At 45.4% G+C, this 18,829-nt stretch overlaps 1 protein-coding gene across 5 annotated transcripts; it reads right to left on the reverse strand.

The window, feature by feature from the left end:
- Window positions 1-1,952: 1,952 nt before the first annotated feature.
- Window positions 1,953-18,398, reverse strand: LOC310698243 (G-protein coupled receptor 83-like; the record flags this gene model as incomplete). Of its 5 annotated transcripts, none has more annotated exons than XR_014521388.1 (7): window positions 1,953-3,032; window positions 4,076-4,153; window positions 5,662-5,747; window positions 7,482-8,014; window positions 11,287-11,420; window positions 12,591-12,716; window positions 17,587-18,206. XR_014521388.1 is itself a non-coding variant. In XM_083485254.1 (7 exons), the coding sequence occupies 7 exons, from the start codon at window positions 18,396-18,398 to the stop codon at window positions 2,999-3,001; spliced, it is 1,383 nt and encodes a 460-aa protein (XP_083341380.1). In that variant the 3' UTR covers window positions 1,953-2,998. The 5 variants fall into 5 exon arrangements, 3 of the variants coding, with proteins under 3 accessions (XP_083341380.1, XP_083341378.1, XP_083341379.1); XR_014521389.1 differs by having other exon boundaries at window positions 5,662-5,750; XM_083485254.1 differs by lacking the exon at window positions 5,662-5,747 and adding an exon at window positions 18,275-18,398 and having other exon boundaries at window positions 7,460-8,014; window positions 17,587-17,918.
- Between the last annotated feature and the right edge of the window lie 431 nt (window positions 18,399-18,829).

Below are 18,829 nucleotides of genomic sequence, written 5' to 3' on the forward strand. Positions count from 1 at the left end.
ATGTGCAGCCCTAGCTACACCTCTGACAGCATGACCAACATACAAGAGGGAGGTCTCAGCAGGCTCAGAGGAGCTCTAAAGTTTGCAGAAGTACAGCAGAGAGAGGGAGAGAAAGAAAATAATATTCCTAAGCAGCAGTGGCAATGCTAAAACAGCCAATGTGAATTAAGAGTCCATAGAATACCAGAAAACTGGCAGTGGTAGAGAGGATTGTGGCATATTGTGATGTTGGCGGAGCACGGCTGGCTTCCTGTAACAGTAAGCACACACATGCATACATTATTTTATTGTACTTATGCTGGACTTATGCCGCCTTTCTATAGTCAAAACCATGATCAAGGTGGCACAATAAACTTAAACGCACTGCAACGTTTCGTTACAGGTCTCACTCACAATGCTCTATTATTCTGTGCAGAAAATAAGTACAGCATATACCTATCCCTAGTGTCGTTTACTCAAGGACTAAAAGTGTAGCTTCTTCAAAAAAGCTTTTCAAAAGCCTCTTGAGGAAAACTTTCCAAAGGCACTCTCTTTTAATGCAACGCTTTAAGGACCCGACAAAAGGACAATGATTTAATGTGCCTGGCAAATGGGGGAAGGAAGGAGGATGAGATGCCTTAATAATGGAATCCCCTTACATGATCACCCTTCTTATTTAGAGAGTGTCTTCCTTAGCAGTGCATTTCTCTTATTCTTAGAGGCAATCAGTCCCAAGAACAAGTTGCTGCCTCCATGAGAAAAGCTTGGATACAACTCCATTAAGCTCCAACCAGAATGGCTGGGATGGTAGACAATATCTGAGGGGCCAGGAAAAGGTTAAAAGGTAAAGGCACCCTGAACGGTTAAGTCCAGTCAAAGGTGACTATGGGGTTGTGGCACTCATCTCGCTTTCAGGCCAAGGGAGCCAGTGTTTTGTCCATAGACAGCTTTCCAGGTCATGTGGCCAGCAGGGCTAAACCGCTTCTGTGCCAGAGCGCACAAAAATGCTGTTTACTCCCCCCCCCAGTGGTATCTATTTATGTACTTGCACTGGCATGCTTTCGAGCTGCTAGGTTGGCAGGAGCTGGGACAGAGTGACAGGAGCTCACTTCATCGTGTGGATTCAAACCACCAACCTTCTGATCAGGAAGCCCAAGAGGCTAGGTGGTTTAGACCACAGCACCACGCATGTCCCAGGAAGGACTAGCCAGTCAGAACCCCATTCCCAGGAGGTCTTGGGCTTCAGCAGGTAAATATGAACCATCAGCTTTCCCTGCTCCCAAATAAATACATCTTGCATTAAGATTATTCCTCAAAGAAATGGCAGGGGAAGTTCCAGGTTCTACTTGGTGCAGCTCAGGTTGCCAGACCCACCCTGTGAGTGAGAACTCCTGGATTTTTATTTATTAATTACAAGACTCTGTGGACAGCTTGTGCGCTTCAGTTTGGCAGGAGCTGTCTACAAATTATAGCAGTTATTGTGAGAAAGGGATACTGCCCTCACCCTCTCTCAGTAAACCTCCACTTCCAAGGCTCAGTGATGGGAGGGAACACAGAAGAAGAAAAAGAACTGGGCTGGGCTCAAGAGGAGGAGAGGGTTGTGAGTGTGCATGTGTACCTGGTGCAAGGGCTAGGACTGCAGAAGTAAGCAGAGCACATGAAGAGCAGCAACAGGAGCCGAACCCTGCTGTCTCTACCACCTTCAGCAACTTCTGATTGGCCTTTTGTTCTTCTCGAATGAGTCAAAGACAACAAGGACAAAAATTGACTGAGGGAGACTGGAATGCTAAGAGACAGGAGTGGAGAGTGTCTGGACTGGTTTCAGGTTTGGACCCTAAAATCTCAAGGTCAGAATCTGGGATGCTGCTGACCTGGGGACCAACTCTCTACAAAGGGAACTCAATGACATCAACATAGCATCTAAAGTTTTGTGGATTGCACAACACACTAAGGAAGATAATGACACCAAAAAATTCAATTGCACATTTATTCACGATCCAATTAAAAACAATTTCACAATATTGATTAACTTGATCCAGTGATAACAGCTTTTCAGGGCCATGATTGTCATTTAGCAATAGTCTTAGATACAACATTTAATAATTACTTCACAACTTCATTAAATTCTTAATATGATGGATGGGCTTACAATCATGAGTTTGTGACACAACACAAATATATGCTCTGATCTATTCTTGAGGCTAAAACAAGAATATGCAGCAATGAATATTTCATGAGAAATATTTCTATGCATTATTACCAACAAAAGCATGACGAAGTAAATCTATAGCATAAAATGTTTATATATAACTCTTTACCAAACACACACAAACCTTCACCTTGCACACATGCACGGTAACTAATTTATAAGAAAATAAATAACTATTACCAATAATTGGCTATCTTGTAGCAGCTTAAAATCGTACATACAAAAGTGACCAAACAAAGTAGCTTTGAAAGCGACAAGAGCAGTAGAGCTTTAAGTTAAAAGCAAGGGTGGTGTTTCACTCTAGACTCCAGCCTGGTCAATCGTAAAGAAGCAATCAATGCGCTCAGAGTGACCCACCTACACTGACTGTGTGCTGTTCCCTTGCCTCTTGGCACCCCCTAGGTAATCCTACCACCCTCAGGGAACCACTGGTCTAAGATCTTATAGACAAGAGCATCAGCTGGGGTGGGGTTCTAGTGCTGGATCTACATTGATCATTTAAACGTTATTAAAAATAACATTCTATAACATTTAATGGCAGTTTTTCTTTGCTGGTGGCTTGCTGCTCTGCAGCACCCTCTGGTGTTTCATTTCAATAATACTTTTTAAAGTTGTAAACGACAAGTGTAGATCCCCCGCTAGGTCTGTGGCATCAGCCCTCTGCTCATCTAATGAGGACTTGTGTGTTTCAATGCTGGTAAAAGACACCTGATGGTAGGAGACAGCTGTGTTTTGAAAAAAGAAGATTGGGTTCTTAATTTTTTGGAGTGTGGTGGCCAGTGTTGCAGCACTACAGAAGTGGTGGTGAGATCAATCGACATATCTGTGGTTTCCATTCCAGCACCTAAAGAAATAAAGAAAATTATGCACCTGATAAAGAGTTACATCTTTATGAATTTGTTTTCCAGATTAGCTTGTATTTTACTAATTCTGTTAATAGATCTCAGAGATATGATTAAACTTGTGCACATGGTAAGATGGGACTCACCAAATTATATTATTTCATACTAACTGGAATTACTTTGGGGGTTTTTGGAACAGAAAGAATATCTGGCGCATACTGGGGAATATCACGGTCTTATAGCAATCAGTTTCTGCTTCATGGGTGATAATGAATCATGTTTTGATTGAACAGTTACTCATTTTCATACATTTAAAATGCCAGATTAGTGTTGCTAATTTGACTCATTAATTTGAAAAAGTAGCAAATTTCAACTGCAAATTTCTACCTGAGCTATTTATGAAGTGAATTTTACAGTGCCCAGAATTCTGTGATCTTCTGCAATGCCTTGCACTGGCTGGCTCTGAAATACTGGATTTCCCCCCCTAATGTTCAAATCTTATTGTATTTTGTGTTCCTTTCACAAAAATGTTCATTCTATAAGTGACTCTTTAAAATCTCGGAACTCTTTATAGATATATATACTGCACATTAAATATAATATTTAAAGTATGTTATGCATGCTACTGTGATTTCAAAATTTTGTCAGTTCTTTGTCAGTAAACCACTTGAACTGACTGCAAATCCTAGAGCTTGCAACAGGCCTCCCTGTACTGAACATGATTTGAACATCATCATCATCATTAATTGATTACCTGCCCTTCACCCTATGGTCCTAGGGCAGGTTGCAGCATAACAATACAACATTCAAAACTATTTAAAACAACATAAGGCAGGGCCACCACCAGCAACCATTTCATCAGGTTGAAGCAGAGGGCAGTGCCCACTTCACCAGCTCAGCTGAAGGACCCTCTCCTTCTCTCCCTGAACTGTCTCCATCCCAGCTAGACTTTTTTTTTTTAAAGGTATTTTAGAACTAGCACCCCAAGTGTTGCTCCCCCCCTTCCTCTTCCTCTTCCCCAACCGCTTTTCCTTTTATGCTGTACCTTTTAGGCTGCAAGCCTGAGGGCAGGAGTTGTCTTATTACTGATCTTTGCAAACTATCCTGAGGGGTCTTCTTTTTCCTGAAGAGTAAGGTAAAAATGCTTCAAACAAATATATAAGCATAAAACAACAGCCATTCTCGTTCCTGCAAACCAGACAGATGGAAGTAAAGAAAGCAGGGTGGGGGGAAGCAAATAAGATTTCTTTCTCTGAAACTACTTTAATCTTCTTTAGGAAAGGATGGCAGTTAGCAAAAGTGATGAGCCACAGTGTAAGGTCTAACTTTCTGCAAGGGTTAACAGAAAACCATTAATCTATCCACAAACTTGTGTCTTCATCCAGCAAGGGAGCATATGTGCGCATATATAGTATGTGCAGAAGCAGCACCACCTAGAGGTGGGTATAGGGCACACTAGTGTACCAAATACACAGCCCCTGGGGCTTCCATTTTTCTTTTTCTTTTTCAAAGCAAGTCTCTAGTCTACTAGAATGAAAGTTATAAAGCAAAATGTTTAGGTGCCCTTCTAAACAATTTCTGTGAAGTGAGCCTGCCTGGTAGTGTTTTTAGCTGATGAGTAAAGTCAAGAGTTGTGACTGATGAGTGAGTTGTTTGGGCAGCTAAAGAGCTGCTCTTTTGCTCTCCGCTTTCATCCACTTTTCCTGCCCTGGTCTCATTTCTTTCCCCAGTCCTTTGCTCTCTCTCTCTTCTCTGCCCTTCTTTTTTCCTAGAAAAACAGGATGCATCTTTTCTGCAGTGGATTCTGATACAGTACACCCCAGAAGATATTTCCTGCAAATACTATTACACACTGAGTGCAAGCGAAGGTCAAAGAACCCCTCTTCCCTGAAATGGCAAAAGCAAAATGTGAAAACTTTGTCCAGAAAAAGGCCATAGGCTTATCTCCTGCTGTGCAGGAGCTGAAGTCCAGTCACTCTTAAAAATTCACTATATAGTTAACAAACAATAGAATGGTAAACATGTCTACTCAGCAGTAAGTCTCCGTGATCAATGGGACTTACTTTGATGTATGTACAGGGCATGGTTTAGGGTTGGCACTGGGAGAAAGCAGGGTTCTTGTACCTTTAACAGCTGTGTGGCAGGCAGCAGTTCAACAGGTTAAGCACTTTCAAGCATGGAAATGCAATTATGGGGAAAGTTCCAAATGCTCACATTTTTGTTGTTTATCATACACTTGTAGTGACTGGTTTATTTTGGGGCCTTCCGGTAGGCACACAAAACAGGGCACAAACTTGTATATGACATGTACCCCGTTTCATGAGCTAGTTGGATGGTCCAAACTATCTACAGTGTAGCAGGCACAGAATATCCTGCTGGCAACTCCTGTGAATCTCAGGCTTGGTGAAGAACCATGCATGTAAACAGGGGTGGCATCCATGGTTTCTTCTCCCCTATGCATTAAGAAATAGAGGCTTCTTCCAGAATCAGAAATCACACTTACCAGCTGTTAAGGGAAAAGGATGAGGTGATAGATTCAGTCTCCCTGCACCCCTTCCAGATACAAACAACCAATCTCTCCCACAGCACTGTGAAGATGCCTCCATGCAACCTAGATTACTGAACACACACCTTGTTGGTTCGAAGACCAGGTTTATCCTGAATTATGAGCATTCCATCATAACGTCGACCATCAGTCAAATTCACCCTCTTGGTTCCTACTGAAATAAGTTGCCTGTTCACCAAAGATCTGTTTAGCATCCTATCATTTAAGCACAGGCCAAAATTTGATAACTTGACAAAATTTGACAATGCAAAACTGGATTTCCTCTCCAGAGGAAAACGGCTCCATCTCCAAAGTATAGAAAGAACATGTTCCCAGGCCTCAACAAGGGAGGGTCTGCTGAAGGTCCTAATGTTTAAGAGGAAAAGATGCATGCAGGACCTTCACATACCCACAAGTGTCCCACTTTAAGCAGGACTTCCCAGATCACAGAAGTCAATTCTGGCTTCTGTTTGGATCCCAGAATGTCCCCCTTTTTTGGTCCAACACTCTGATGCAAGTACTCACACCAGAGGGCCAAACCTAAAGACACTCTGGTGTGAGTCAGCAGGTTCATGCCAGAGTGCTGGACCAGAAGATGCTCTGGCATGATCCTGCTGATGATCCCCAGAGCAGTGGACCAGAAGGTGTGCCTCTCCTGACTTCCCTGTTTTGGGGACAAAAATGTTGGAGTGTATGCCTTCACCTCTCACAATCTCTCTCCTCCTGATGACCAAGATGTAAGCTGGATCCAAACCAGAGCTTTTTGCTTTTCAGGAGGGGTGAAACTATCCTTCTTTGGTCCAAAATGCACCAGTGCTGCTTTTTGTGTGCATGCATTCCTGTGCGCAAATAATAGCCCAGGAAATGCTTTCAAAACATGCACCGGTGTCAGGTGGCAACTGAGGCACCACGAGGCGTGGTGAGGCAGTTGCCTCAGGTGGCACGCTGGGGGCCGCTGGGAGGGGGTGGCAGATCTGGGCCCTGAGGAGCACAGTGCTTGCAGCCTCCTGCACTTGTTATCCTCATCACCACTATCCACCCACCTCCATTGCCTGTTGTTCTCTGGCCTCATTTTTTCTCCCCTCCCCCTTCACTGTACAGGGGCTTCCCCCATGCCACCTCCAGGCACTTCATTTTCTGTTTTGCCTAAGGTGGCAAAACATCTGTAGCTGGGCCTGCAAGCTAGACACTAAGGAAATACATTCTGCATCAATTTACTGACTGGGACCTTCTAACCTGTGATTGAAAATGAAGTCTCAGTCCTAATGGTGGCTTCTGTGCCACAGTCAGAAGAGCTTTGTGAGAATGATCCCTTCTACCAGGCATGGCCAAACTTGGCCCTCCAGGTGTTTTGGGACTACAACTCCCACCATCCCTAGCTAACAGGACCAGTGGTCAGGGATGATGGGAATTGTAGTCCCAAAACATCTGGAGGGCCAAGTTTGGCCATGCCTGCCTTCTACCAAAATCACCACATCTTTCCTGGAGAGATGCACCCTAAAGCTGTGACTGATTTGTGTAAGAGTGCATTGACTAAGTTCAGGCCAAAAAACAATAATGCCTCTGTTTCTCAAATGCCTGAACAGTCCATGCATCTGTGTATGGAGCTGCTGATATCCCAGAGTTGCACTGGCTGGCTAGCTCCATACACAATGCTGTGGGAGCCCTCTGAACCCATTCATTCTTCCAGAGCAGCCTTCATCAGCCTGGTGCCCCCCACAGTAGTTTTGCAACACAGCTCCCTTCAGCCTCAGGCAACACACTGATAGGAGTTGTAGCCCAAAATATGTGGGGGGCACCAGGCTGATCCAGAGATGCATCTACCCATTATTATTGGCTGGACATTGGATATCTCTGTCCATACCAAATTCCTGTGGGATGCACCTCTTGTTTGCTGAAATGGTACCTTGCTTGCAGGGGCAATTCTCACTGCAGGTGTGCCTGAAAGGGGCCATTATTAACTGCAGGGTGTGATTTCCAGTGGCCCTCTTCCTCCAGCACATACGCAGCAGGGACTTGAACTCCGAGCGGAAGTTCTCATTCAGCCAGCAGTAGATGAAAGGGTTGTAGCAGGTGCTGCTCATGGCGAACCAATGGAAAGCGAAGTAAAGGATGTTGTTGCTCTGGATGGCCTTGCTAGACATGAGGACTAAGTAGCAATTTAACGGGAACCAGCAGACAGCGAAGACCAGCACGACCACCATCAGCATCTTCAGAGTCATCTTCTTCTTCCTCTGGTGGGCATAGTACTGCTCCATGGTCACATCACCAATGGCGTTCCGCATCCAGATTTTCTTGGCAACCACTGTGTAAGCGATGGAGATTACCGACAGGGGCAGGAGATACAGGAGAAAGAAGGTGGTCAAATCCAGGTACTTCCAATAAAGATCTTTTGGAGGGGGGAAGCTTGGGAGGCAGACCACACGAATTGTTCTGTTTCTGGAATACAGAAGAAGAACAAATTCCTCCATGAAGAGTAGACAATACTGATGGGAGTTGTAGCCTAAATCATCAGGAGGCCACCAGACTGGTGTAGACTAGGCAAGCTAGGCCCATGTTCACATCATCCATTTTAAGTGCTATGATACTACTACAACCATTCATGGCTTCCCCCCAGAGAATTCTGGGAACTGCAGTTTGTTAACAGAGGTATTATGAGGTTTCAGGCAAAAGGTGAGAAACAGGTTTCCATCTTGCATGGGGTAAGTTGGGCTCTCATCCCAAACCTGTTGGAGTTGTGGGGGGACGGGGATGGATTGTGATAAATCTAGCATCATATAACCACCATGCTTAACCCTAATTAATGCATGAAGGGGTTAAGACCATAAAGTAAGCTGTGCTGCCAGGCTTTACTCGGTCACATCTCCTCACCTTGGGAGAAAGGGTTACCAAACTCTCAGTTCTCTTCTCTTCCACTATGAGAACCCTACCAGTAAGGTGGTCTACCGTATTTTTTGCTCTATAATACTCACTTTTTCCCTCCTAAAAAGTAAGGGGAAATGTGTGTGCGTCTTATGGAGCAAATGCAGGCTGCTCAGCTATCCCAGAAGCCAGAACAGCAAGAGGGATTGCTGCTTTCGCAGCGATCCCTCTTGCTGTTCTGGCTTCTGAGATCCAGAATATATTTTTCCTTGTTTTCCTCCTCCAAAAAATAGGTGCGTCTTGTGGTCTGGTGCATCTTATAGAGCGAAAAATACAGTAATTTGGATGTTCCAAGCCTAGACTGTGTTGCTTAAGCAAGCCACTTTTGTGTTTTATACAAATAGTTACTGAGAAATATTTGCCAATTTTGAAGTAAGTTGTACTGCTGGTCTTTTCTTGCTGCTGGTGGAATATGGCATTTTGAAGAATTTGTAAGGAAGCCATTTTTAACTTACCAAATGTGTGGTCTCTTTCTAAGCTAAGGGGAAGTGGGGAACTTTGGAAGCAACTTAAAGGGTTTTTTTTTTAAAAGGTCTATCAGCCTTTGTATGGAGGGAGGGAAGCAGTTCTGGGGAACACCAAGGCCACCTTCACAACATAACATTTAAAACAGTCATGGCTTCCCCGGGAGAATCCCGGGAGCTGTAATTTTGTTTTGTTTTGTTTTGTTTTGTTTTAGGGCCCTGAGTATTGTTAGGAAATCCTCTATTCCCTTCACACAGCTACAGTACCAGAGTTCCCTGTGAAGAAGGATCGGCTGTTAAACCACTCTGAGAACTGCAATTCTGTGAGGGGAACAGGGGCCTCATCACGACTCTCAGCACCCTTAAACAAACTCCAAGTCCCATAAATCTTTAGGGAAAGCCATGACTGTTTAAGTGGTATCATAGTGCTTTAAAGGTATGGTTTGAATGTTTCCCAAGTAGAGCATGGACACCTAAAGAAGCAGCTAAAAGATAGCAGCAGCATTGTCAGAGCTGAACCCTTCAAATAAATTTCCTCTGCAGTACCTTCCCATCTCTTGAAATGCAAACAGGGGACACAGAAAGGGCTGAACTCCTCAATGCCTTCTTTGCCTCAGTCTTCTCCGATAAAGAAAACAATGCCCGACCTGAAGAATTTGGAGCAAATGATTCAGCAGAGGAAACACAGCCCAGAATAACTAAGCAGATAGTACAAGAATACTTGGCTAGTTTAGATGTATTCAAGTCTCCAGGGCCAGATGAACTGCATCCAAGAGTATTAAAAGAACTGGCAGATGTGATCTCAGAACCACTGGCAGTCATCTTTGAGAATTCCTGGAGAACAGGCAAAGTCCCGGCAGACTGGAGGAGGGCAAATGTTGTCCCTATTTTCAAAAAGGGGAAAGAGAGGACCCAAATAATTATCGCCCAGTCAGTCTGACATCAATACCAGGGAAGATTCTGGAGCAGATCATTAAGCAAACAGTCTGTGAGCACCTAGAAAGGAATGCTGTGATCACCAATAGTCAGCATGGATTTCTGAAAAATAAGTCATGTCAGACTAACCTGATCTCGTTTTTTGACAGAATTACAAGCCTGGTAGATGAAGGGAACGCAGTGGATGTAGCCTACCTTGATTTCAGCAAGGCATTTGACAAGGTGCCCCATGATATTCTTGTAAAGAAGCTGCTAAAATGCGGTCTTGACTATGCTACCACTCAGTGGATTTGTAACTGGCTGACTAACCGAACCCAAAGGAGAGAAGAGTGACTAGTGGGGTGCCACAGGGTTCTGTCTTGGGCCCGGTCTTATTCAACATCTTTATCAACGACTTGGATGATGGACTCAAGGGCATCCTGATCAAATTTGCAGATGACACCAAACTGGGAGGGGTGGCTAACACCCCAGAGGACAGGATCACACTTCAAAACGACCTTGACAGATTAGAGAACTGGGCCAAAACAAACAAGATGAACTTTAACAGGGAGAAATGTAAAGTATTGCACTTGGGCAAAAAAAATGAGAGGCACAAATACAAGATGGGGGACACCTGGCTTGAGAGCAGTACATGTGAAAAGGATCTAGGAGTCTTGGTTGACCACAAACTTGACATGAGCCAACAGTGTGATGCGGCAGCTAAAAAAGCCAATGCAATTCTGGGCTGCATCAATAGGAGTATAGCATCTAGATCAAGGGAAGTAATAGTGCCACTGTATTCTGCTCTGGTCAGACCTCACCTGGAGTACTGTGTCCAGTTCTGGGCACCACAGTTCAAGAAGGACACTGAGAAACTGGAACGTGTCCAGAGGAGGGCAACCAAAATGGTCAAAGGCCTGGAAACGATGCCTTATGAGGAACGGTTAAGGAAGCTGGGCATGTTTAGCCTGGAGAAGAGGAGGTTAAGGGGTGATATGATAGCCATGTTCAAATATATAAAAGGATGTCATATAGAGGAGGGAGAAAGGTTGTTTTCTGCTGCTCCAGAGAAGCGGACACGGAGCAATGGATCCAAACTACAAGAAAGAAGATTTCACCTAAACATTAGGAAGAACTTCCTGACAGTAAGAGCTGTTCGACAGTGGAATTTGCTGCCAAGGGGTGTGGTGGAGCCTCCTTCTTTGGAGGTCTTTAAGCAGAGGCTTGACAACCATATGTCTGGAGTGCTCTAATGGAATTTCCTGCTTAGCAGGGGGTTGGACTCAATGGCCCTTGTGGTCTATTCCAACTCTATGATTCTATGATTCTTTAGGCATCATTTGTAATATTTTCTGCGACAAATAATGCAGCGGGTGCCCCTTTTAATGATGTCTTGTTTATTCCTCTTACCCCATAGAAAGCCACATCAGCTTCTGGTAGATGGCATGGGGCAGGGAGAAACAGCTTGCCATTAACCAGATGACAGCAATGCAGATCCTTCCTTTCATGATGGACATTCGAGGCCTCAGTGGATGCACGATGACCTAAGGAAGTCACAGAATGAATAAGGTTGCAAATTCTCATACAGTGGTACCTTGCGTTACATACGCTTCAGGTTACATATGCTTCAGGTTGCAGACTCCGCTAACCCAGAAATAGTGCTTCAGGTTAAGAACTTTGCTTCAGGATGAGAACAGACATCGTGCTCTGGTGGCGTGGTGGCAGCAGGAGGCCCCATTAGCTAAAGTGGTGCTTCAGGTTAAGAACAGTTTCAGGTTAAGTACGGACCTCCGGAATGAATTAAGTACTTAACCCGAGGTACCACTGTACAGGCCTTGACTCACAAACATATTCCTATGTCTTATGGAGATCAATAGGACTCAATCTCATGTAATAGTGGGCTGAGTCAAAACAGAGGTGAAAAGAGGCTTTGTTTGTTTTTGCAAAAGGTCTTGCAAGCTGCTGGAAATGGTCTCTGCAACTGAGGTTGGCAGTGGCAGGGTTATTGCAGATTTGGGCACAAGTGCTTTTCCCTTTCAGAGCGTGGGTGATGTTTACTTGCTCCCACTTTGAATTTGCTTAGTATATTATTTCATGAACATAAGGACAAATGAAGAGCCGGCTAGATCAGGGCTGTGGCTCATCTGTTCCAGCATCCGGTTATCTTACTGGCCACCCAGATACCTGTGGGAAACCCACAAGCAGGATTTGAGCACAGGAGCAGCTCTCTGTTCCAGCTCTATCAAGTAGTATTCAGAAGCGTTGCTGCCTCTGACGGTGGAGCCAGGGCATAGCCATTAGCGCCAGTAGTTATTCCATGAATTTGTCTAATCCTCTTTTTAAGCAATCAAGGTTGGTGGCCATTATTGGTCAAATCTGAGGCCCATTTAAAAAACAACATTAGCCCATTCCAGTGTTATGTTTGAAAGACATTCTCAGGAAACACCAGAAAAACTGGCTGTCAGTTGATATGTGAAAATGCCTTTATACACTTGTCTTGGAATGCCAGCAAGGCTGACATAGGCTGTTTCAGTGTCCCACCCACCTGCCCAAGCAACGTTCAGTGTTCCCTCTTACCTGCCATTAGCAGGCCATTCTGTTTCTCCCAGCTTTTAAAGTGCATTATTAATTCTGATTGTGGAATCTGCATTCTCTTGGTGCAGATTTCGTATTCTCTTTGTAAAGTATTGGGATTTAAAAAAACAATACTCTACCTGATGGCGGTCCAGAGCAATAGCTGTCAGAGTCAGCACAGACACATGGACAGAGCAATATTGAACGAACCGGCTCACGTGGCACATCTGCTTTCCAAAAACCCAGGTTCTGCTAACAAATCGGACCTAGAAAGTATAGCAGGCAATTTGTAAATCATCCCAAATGTGGATTAAAGTGAAGGGGTTTCCCCCCTCCCCCAAACAGGAGCTTAATATCATAACTGATCATTCAGATATCGTAAATGGGTTGCTGGCAAAATGTTTTTTCACATTATCAGAATCTTACTAGAAAGGGCAAACCTGGATTATTATTATTATTATTTTGGAGGGGGGTAATAGAGATACCATGTGGGTGTACAAAATATTTGCATGTCTGAGGACACATCCCACAGTAGACACCCATGTGGAAGCACTCCTAGTTGTTTACTTGTTTGTATGTTTGTTTGTTTTATTGCATTTATATCCCACCTTTTCCTCCAGTGAGCTCCAGGGGCTTTCAGAGGCCTCCTCCTTATTTAATCTCCAAAGCAACCCAGTGTGGTAGGTTAGGCTGATAGGTAGTGTGACTAGCCCCCAAGGTTACCCAGTGAAAGCTTCATGGCTGAGTGGAGATTTGAACCCAGGTCTTAGCCTCAACCTCTAGCCATTTTGTCAGACCAAGGAACACAGGATTCATAGTTCCTCTTCAATGTATCCTTACAAGAGCATTGTATAGTGAGATAGATTGGCAGACAGGTGAACCTGTCATACAACCCCCCCATCAACACACACACACCAGATGCAAATTTGAAAACGAGTTACCAAATCTTCCCTTTTAGGGTACAATTCCCATTGAACTGCATGAATTGTTGTAAACAAGGGCAGAAGACTTTCATCACACCAACCAAGGCCAGCCCAAGACTTCTGGGCACCTCAAATGAAGTACAAAACAGCACCCTGCTTCCTGCCAGGGAAGAAGAGATAAGTGAAGATCTACATCAGGAACAAGAGGGGAACAAAGATCAGCATTGGGATCTGCTGCCCCTGGGGATTCTGCCACCTGAGGCAGTCACCTCACTTTGACTCATGGATGGACTGGCCCTGAGGCCAATTGTAAAAGTGTCTGTGAGGAAATGGGGCCACAATCCATTTGGGATGGTACAAGAGATTTTCCCAGTGGATTGTACACTGTGTTTTCAAAACATTTCCCAAACTAACATTACTGGGGGGGGGGGGGCGACCAGTTTCTTCTGTTCGGTCAGGAGCTGTTTCAGGAGCTGTCAGAGAAGAGTCATCTATCTGCACACCTCCCCAAGCCCAGTATCAAGATAAAGTACCGTACTTTAAGAAAGGAGAGTGGGTGGTGGTGAATATGTGATTTAGGGTTAGATTTGCAGTTGATATCAGACACGTGCCTTCACTGTACTCTCTTTGGTGCGTGCTGAAGACATTCTTATTTAGGTAAGTTACAGATAGGTAGCCGTGTTGGTCTGCCATAGTCAAAATAAAAAAATTCCTTCCAGTAGCACCTTAAAGACCAACTAAGTTAGTTCTTGGTATGAGCTTTCGTGTGCATGCACACTTCTTCAGTGCTTGCACACGAAAGCTCATACCAAGAACTAACTTAGTTGGTCTTTAAGGTGCTACTGGAAGGAATTTTTTTATTTTTATTTAGACAAGCTTATCCAGATGATTAGAAAGTTTTAATTTGTTTTACCGTAATTTATTCTGTAGTGGTTTAATTTTTTTATATATTTTAAATTATGGATGAAGTCAGACCATTGGTCCATCTGCCTCAGTACTGTATACATAGACCAGCAGTGGCTCTCCAGGTTTCCAGAGATAGTCTCTCCTACCCTCCTTACCTGGCCATGCTGGGGACGGAACCTGGGAACGTCTGCTTGCAAGGAAGATGCTTTACCTGGAGCAACAGCCCTTCAGTCTCTCCCACCTAACCTACCTCACAGGTTTGTTCTGAGGATTATTTTTAAAAAGGAAAAGGGGGGGGGACTCTGCTCTTTGGAGGAAGTGTGGGATAACTATATCATTACTGAAAACTGATTGAAAGAACTGGGCACCATTTTTGTTGCACTGAGAAGGGACAGGAAGTTTCTTCATTTTCTAGAGACGTGAATGGTATACATTCTCCTTTGCTCCAATACTGGGGGGAGTTTTAACTTTGTGCACAAATGGTGGTGGTCCAGAAGAGAACAGAGCAAGTCCCTGCTGGATCAGGAACAAAAACTCCAAATGCTTATTACCAGAAGAGAAATAAAGCCAGCCAGTGCTGGTGCAGCGGTTTGAGTGCTGCACTAAGACCTGGGAGACCAGGGTTCGAACCCCCACTCTGCCATGAAGCTCACTAGATGTGACCTTGAGCCAGTCACTTTCTTTTGGCTTAACCTACCTCACAGGGTCGTTCCAAGGATAGCATGAAAAGGAATGACAGCATTTATGCTACCTTGAGCTCCTTGGGAGGCAAGTTGGGAGACAAATGTAAATAAATAAATAATAGATAATAAATGCACACCTTCCCTCTTATTCCCCTGTGAAATCATACTCTCTCACAGTTGGAGGCTGTACATGACTATACACGGCATTCCAAAATAATAGCATTTGCAGAAGTTTAAAAGGTTTAAAATACACAGAAGCTTAAGCACACCCTAGAAATGCACTTTGGTAATTTTAGACTCAGGACTTAATGGTCATATGATGGGTGGGTGGCTTTTTAAATGTGTGTAACTTCACTCACACCAAACATGTGGCAAGTCAGTCCAACTGCATCTGCTCTCTCCCCCCACATTCTGCTGAGCAAGACCCAGGGCTTCTGCCCCAAAGTCCTGCCCTGATGGCGCTATAAACCAAGACATTCTGGCACACTGTGCTAGTGTGGAGAGGTCCTCCTGTGGGTCAGGAATTGGTTAAGTCACAGGAAGCAAAGAGTCGGAATAGATAACAGTTCTCTGAATGAAGAGGAGAAAGCAGAGTCCCTAATGATCCCCACAGAGTACTGTGTTCAGCTCTGGTCGCCTCACCTCAAAAAGGATATTGGAAAAGGGTTCAGAAAAAGAGCAACTAGAATGGAGAGTTAGGGACTTTTTCATTTAGAGAAAAAGTGAGGAAGAGGCGACATGATAGAAGTTTATAAAACTACACATGGCATGGAGAAAGTGGAGAGAGGAACGATTTTCTCCCTCACTCATAATAATGCTAAAACTCGTGGACACCCAACAAAGCTGAACATTGGCAGATTCAGGGCAGATAATTCACTCAGCACATAGTGAAACTGTGGAACTCTCTCCCACGGGAGGCAGTGATGGCCCCCCAACATGGATATCTTTAGAAAAGGATTAGACAAATTCATGGAGAAGGACTACCCCTGGCGACTAACTATCAGTGGCCATGCTCTGCCTCCTCAGTCAGAGGCAGCAATGCTTCTGAATACCAGTTGCTGGGAACCACAAGAGGGAAGAGTTTGCTCTTGTGCTCAACTCCTGCTTGTACGCTTCCCATGGAGGCATCTGACTGGCCACTGTGAGAACAGGATGTTGGACTAGATAGGCAAGCTGTTCCTACACTCTTATAGACAGACACACTGTGCCCAGCCAGCAGATAAAACTACAGCAGGAAGTTGAAATCCAGTACACACATACCAACAACCTGCACACATTGTAAGAAATCGAGAACCATAGCCAGAGCTAGACAGCCAGTGTTGGTAAGGTTGTTAGCGTCCTGGGCTAGGATTTTGGGGGCCAGTCACTGTCTCTCAGCCTAACCTACCTCACAGGGTTGCTATGAGGATAAAATGGAAAGACGTCCGTCCACACATTGGGCTCCTTGGAGGAAAGGTAGGATATAAATATAGTAAGTAAATAAACTTAATAGGAGCCTGCTGGAGCTTAGTTCTCAAAAAAGTGGCATAGTTGTGAAGGATGGGAGGTGCAAGGGTCCTGAGGGGGATTGTTATTTTATTATTTTCTTTTTAAAATGTAGTTTGCTGTTCACTCCTTGTTGAATAACCCTAGAGCCAGTGTTTCCCAAACTTGAGTCTTCAGCTGTTTCTGGACTACAATTTCCATATTCCCTGCTAGCTAGGGATGATTGGAGTTGTAGTCCAAAAACAGCTGGAGACCCAAGTTTGAGAAACACTGGACTAGACAGTTCTCCTTTGGCTTCTGGGATTGGGGTAGGGTTTCTTAAAGAGGGGTATAAGCGAGCCCCCAAAGGCTTTCAAAGAAGGAAACTGACTCCTAGTTAGGATAGAGGTATGCCTCCCCCCCCGTCAGTCTATTCCTGCAAAAACAGCAAAGACAAACAAAAGTTTATGCCTGTTCAGTACATTCATCAGTTTTAAGGTGCTGCAATACTTTCTGATAAACTTGCTTAACCTTGAGACTTAAATTGGAGCAATTGCACAGACAGATAAAAATTATTGATTAACTCTTATATGCTTCACATGGTATGTGGAGCTTTTTGCTGGAGGCTGGCACCAGCACAGAGATTCGGTGTGCAGTTTGGAGCAGCCACTTGGAAAGAGGAGGGAACTCTGCATATCATCAGGGGAACTCTTGCCCCTGTTATTTTTGTCTCCTGTCTTGGGACTGAGCCCTGTTTGGGAGCCAACACAATGCTAAATGCTGTGGGCTAGCGATTCTAAGACCTGATGACCCAGCTGCTGCTAGCTTGTTCAGATTTAGATCTACAAAAGGAATTACTCTTCCCAAAGAGCAACATCATGGTGAGGGGGAAACCAGCCTGGTCTCATCCATCCACTGGAGAAGATGCAGCTGGTGTTGCCCTTCCCTGCCAGACTGAATACTTATAAGAACTTTGCAACTCAGAGCTAGCCTCTGGATTGGAGTTTCCCCCCCTCTTCCCTCCCAATCCCTTTCCCTTTTGTGCTATGCCCTTTATGATTCTAAGCCTGCAGCCAGGAGCTACATAACTTATTTTTGCTCACTGCAACTTGCTGGCTGGGTGAGCAGGGGAGCGTTCCCTTCCAGTGACCATTTCTTACCAAAGTGAAGGGCGTGTTCAGGGTGGTGATCATGATGTCCGCCACGGCCAGGTTGGCGATGAAGAGGCTGGTGGCCGTGTGCATCTTCTTGTTCTTCACCACCACGTGGCAGACCAGCAGATTCCCGAAGAGCGAGACGCAGATGATGACCGAGTAGGCCATGATGAGCAGCGCTCTCACCCTGCTGTTCTGGGACGCCCCTTCGTAGCGCGCACCGCTGTCGAAACCGTCTAGGTCGTCCACGTCCCAGTCGTCTAGGGAGAAGGAGCTCTCGTTGTCGAAGCCCTCGAAGTCTGAAAACAAGTCTTCGCTGCTGTTTTCGCTCTCGGCATCTTGGCTGCGGAAAAAGGGATTTGAGAGGAAGAGAGGCGGAGGCAGCCAGAAGGGCCGCTGCCGGCTCATAGTTGGTCAGAAGCCAAGGGTCTTGCAGCGCCCATTGGATTTGGATCTAAGCTTTCTTGCGAGGGGTCCGGAAAGTTGCGAGCCAGCTGTTGCCAGCTGCGTCCCGGCTGCGGAGGCAGAGGGAGCCGCCGGGACGTTGGACAGCCTCTGCCTGCCTGCCTTATATCTGCTTTCTCTCTCCCCCCACCCGGTCAGAGATGGGCTGTTACCCCTGCTTAAAAGTACCCCCCCCCACACGCTCTGCTCCTCCCTCTGTCCGCCACGCGCGCCCAGAGTCTTGCTGTACCTGGCCGCGCAACGAAGCCGTCAACAGTCAAGGAATGGGGACTAGGAGTGGGGTGGGGGGGGGGCTGACTGTCCCCTCCCTCCCTCCCATTTCCCTTCTGGAGGCGAGGCGGCGACGATTGCATTGAAAGAGGAGGAGGAGGAGGAGGAGGAGGAGGAGTCCTCGCTCGGCCAGAGAGAGAGAAAGCGAGAGAGACTCATCCAGCTGAATGCTCCACGCGAGGAGCGAAGAAGAAAGTGGAATAAAGACCTGTTGAGTTGGAAGGGTCGTCTGGCCCCAACCCCCTGCAATGCAGCTGTCCCATACGGGGTCAAAACTGCAACCTCTTTGTTTTATTTCATTCTTACGTTCGCATAGCCACCTTTTCTTCCGAGGAGCTGAAAGTGGCGGCGCCGTTCTCTTCCCATTTTATCCTCACGAGAGACCCAGTCCAAGTGGATCAGGCGGGTAGTCCCTCTGGCCCAGCATCCTGTTCTCACAGGAGCCAACCAGATGCCTGTAGGAAACCTGGGCACCCCAGCAGCCCTCTCCCCTCCTGTGGTTTCCAGCAACTGG

The sequence above is a fragment of the Podarcis liolepis genome (genome assembly GCF_965112155.1).
Source record: "Podarcis liolepis genome assembly, chromosome: Z".
Lineage (NCBI taxonomy): Eukaryota > Metazoa > Chordata > Lepidosauria > Squamata > Lacertidae > Podarcis > Podarcis liolepis.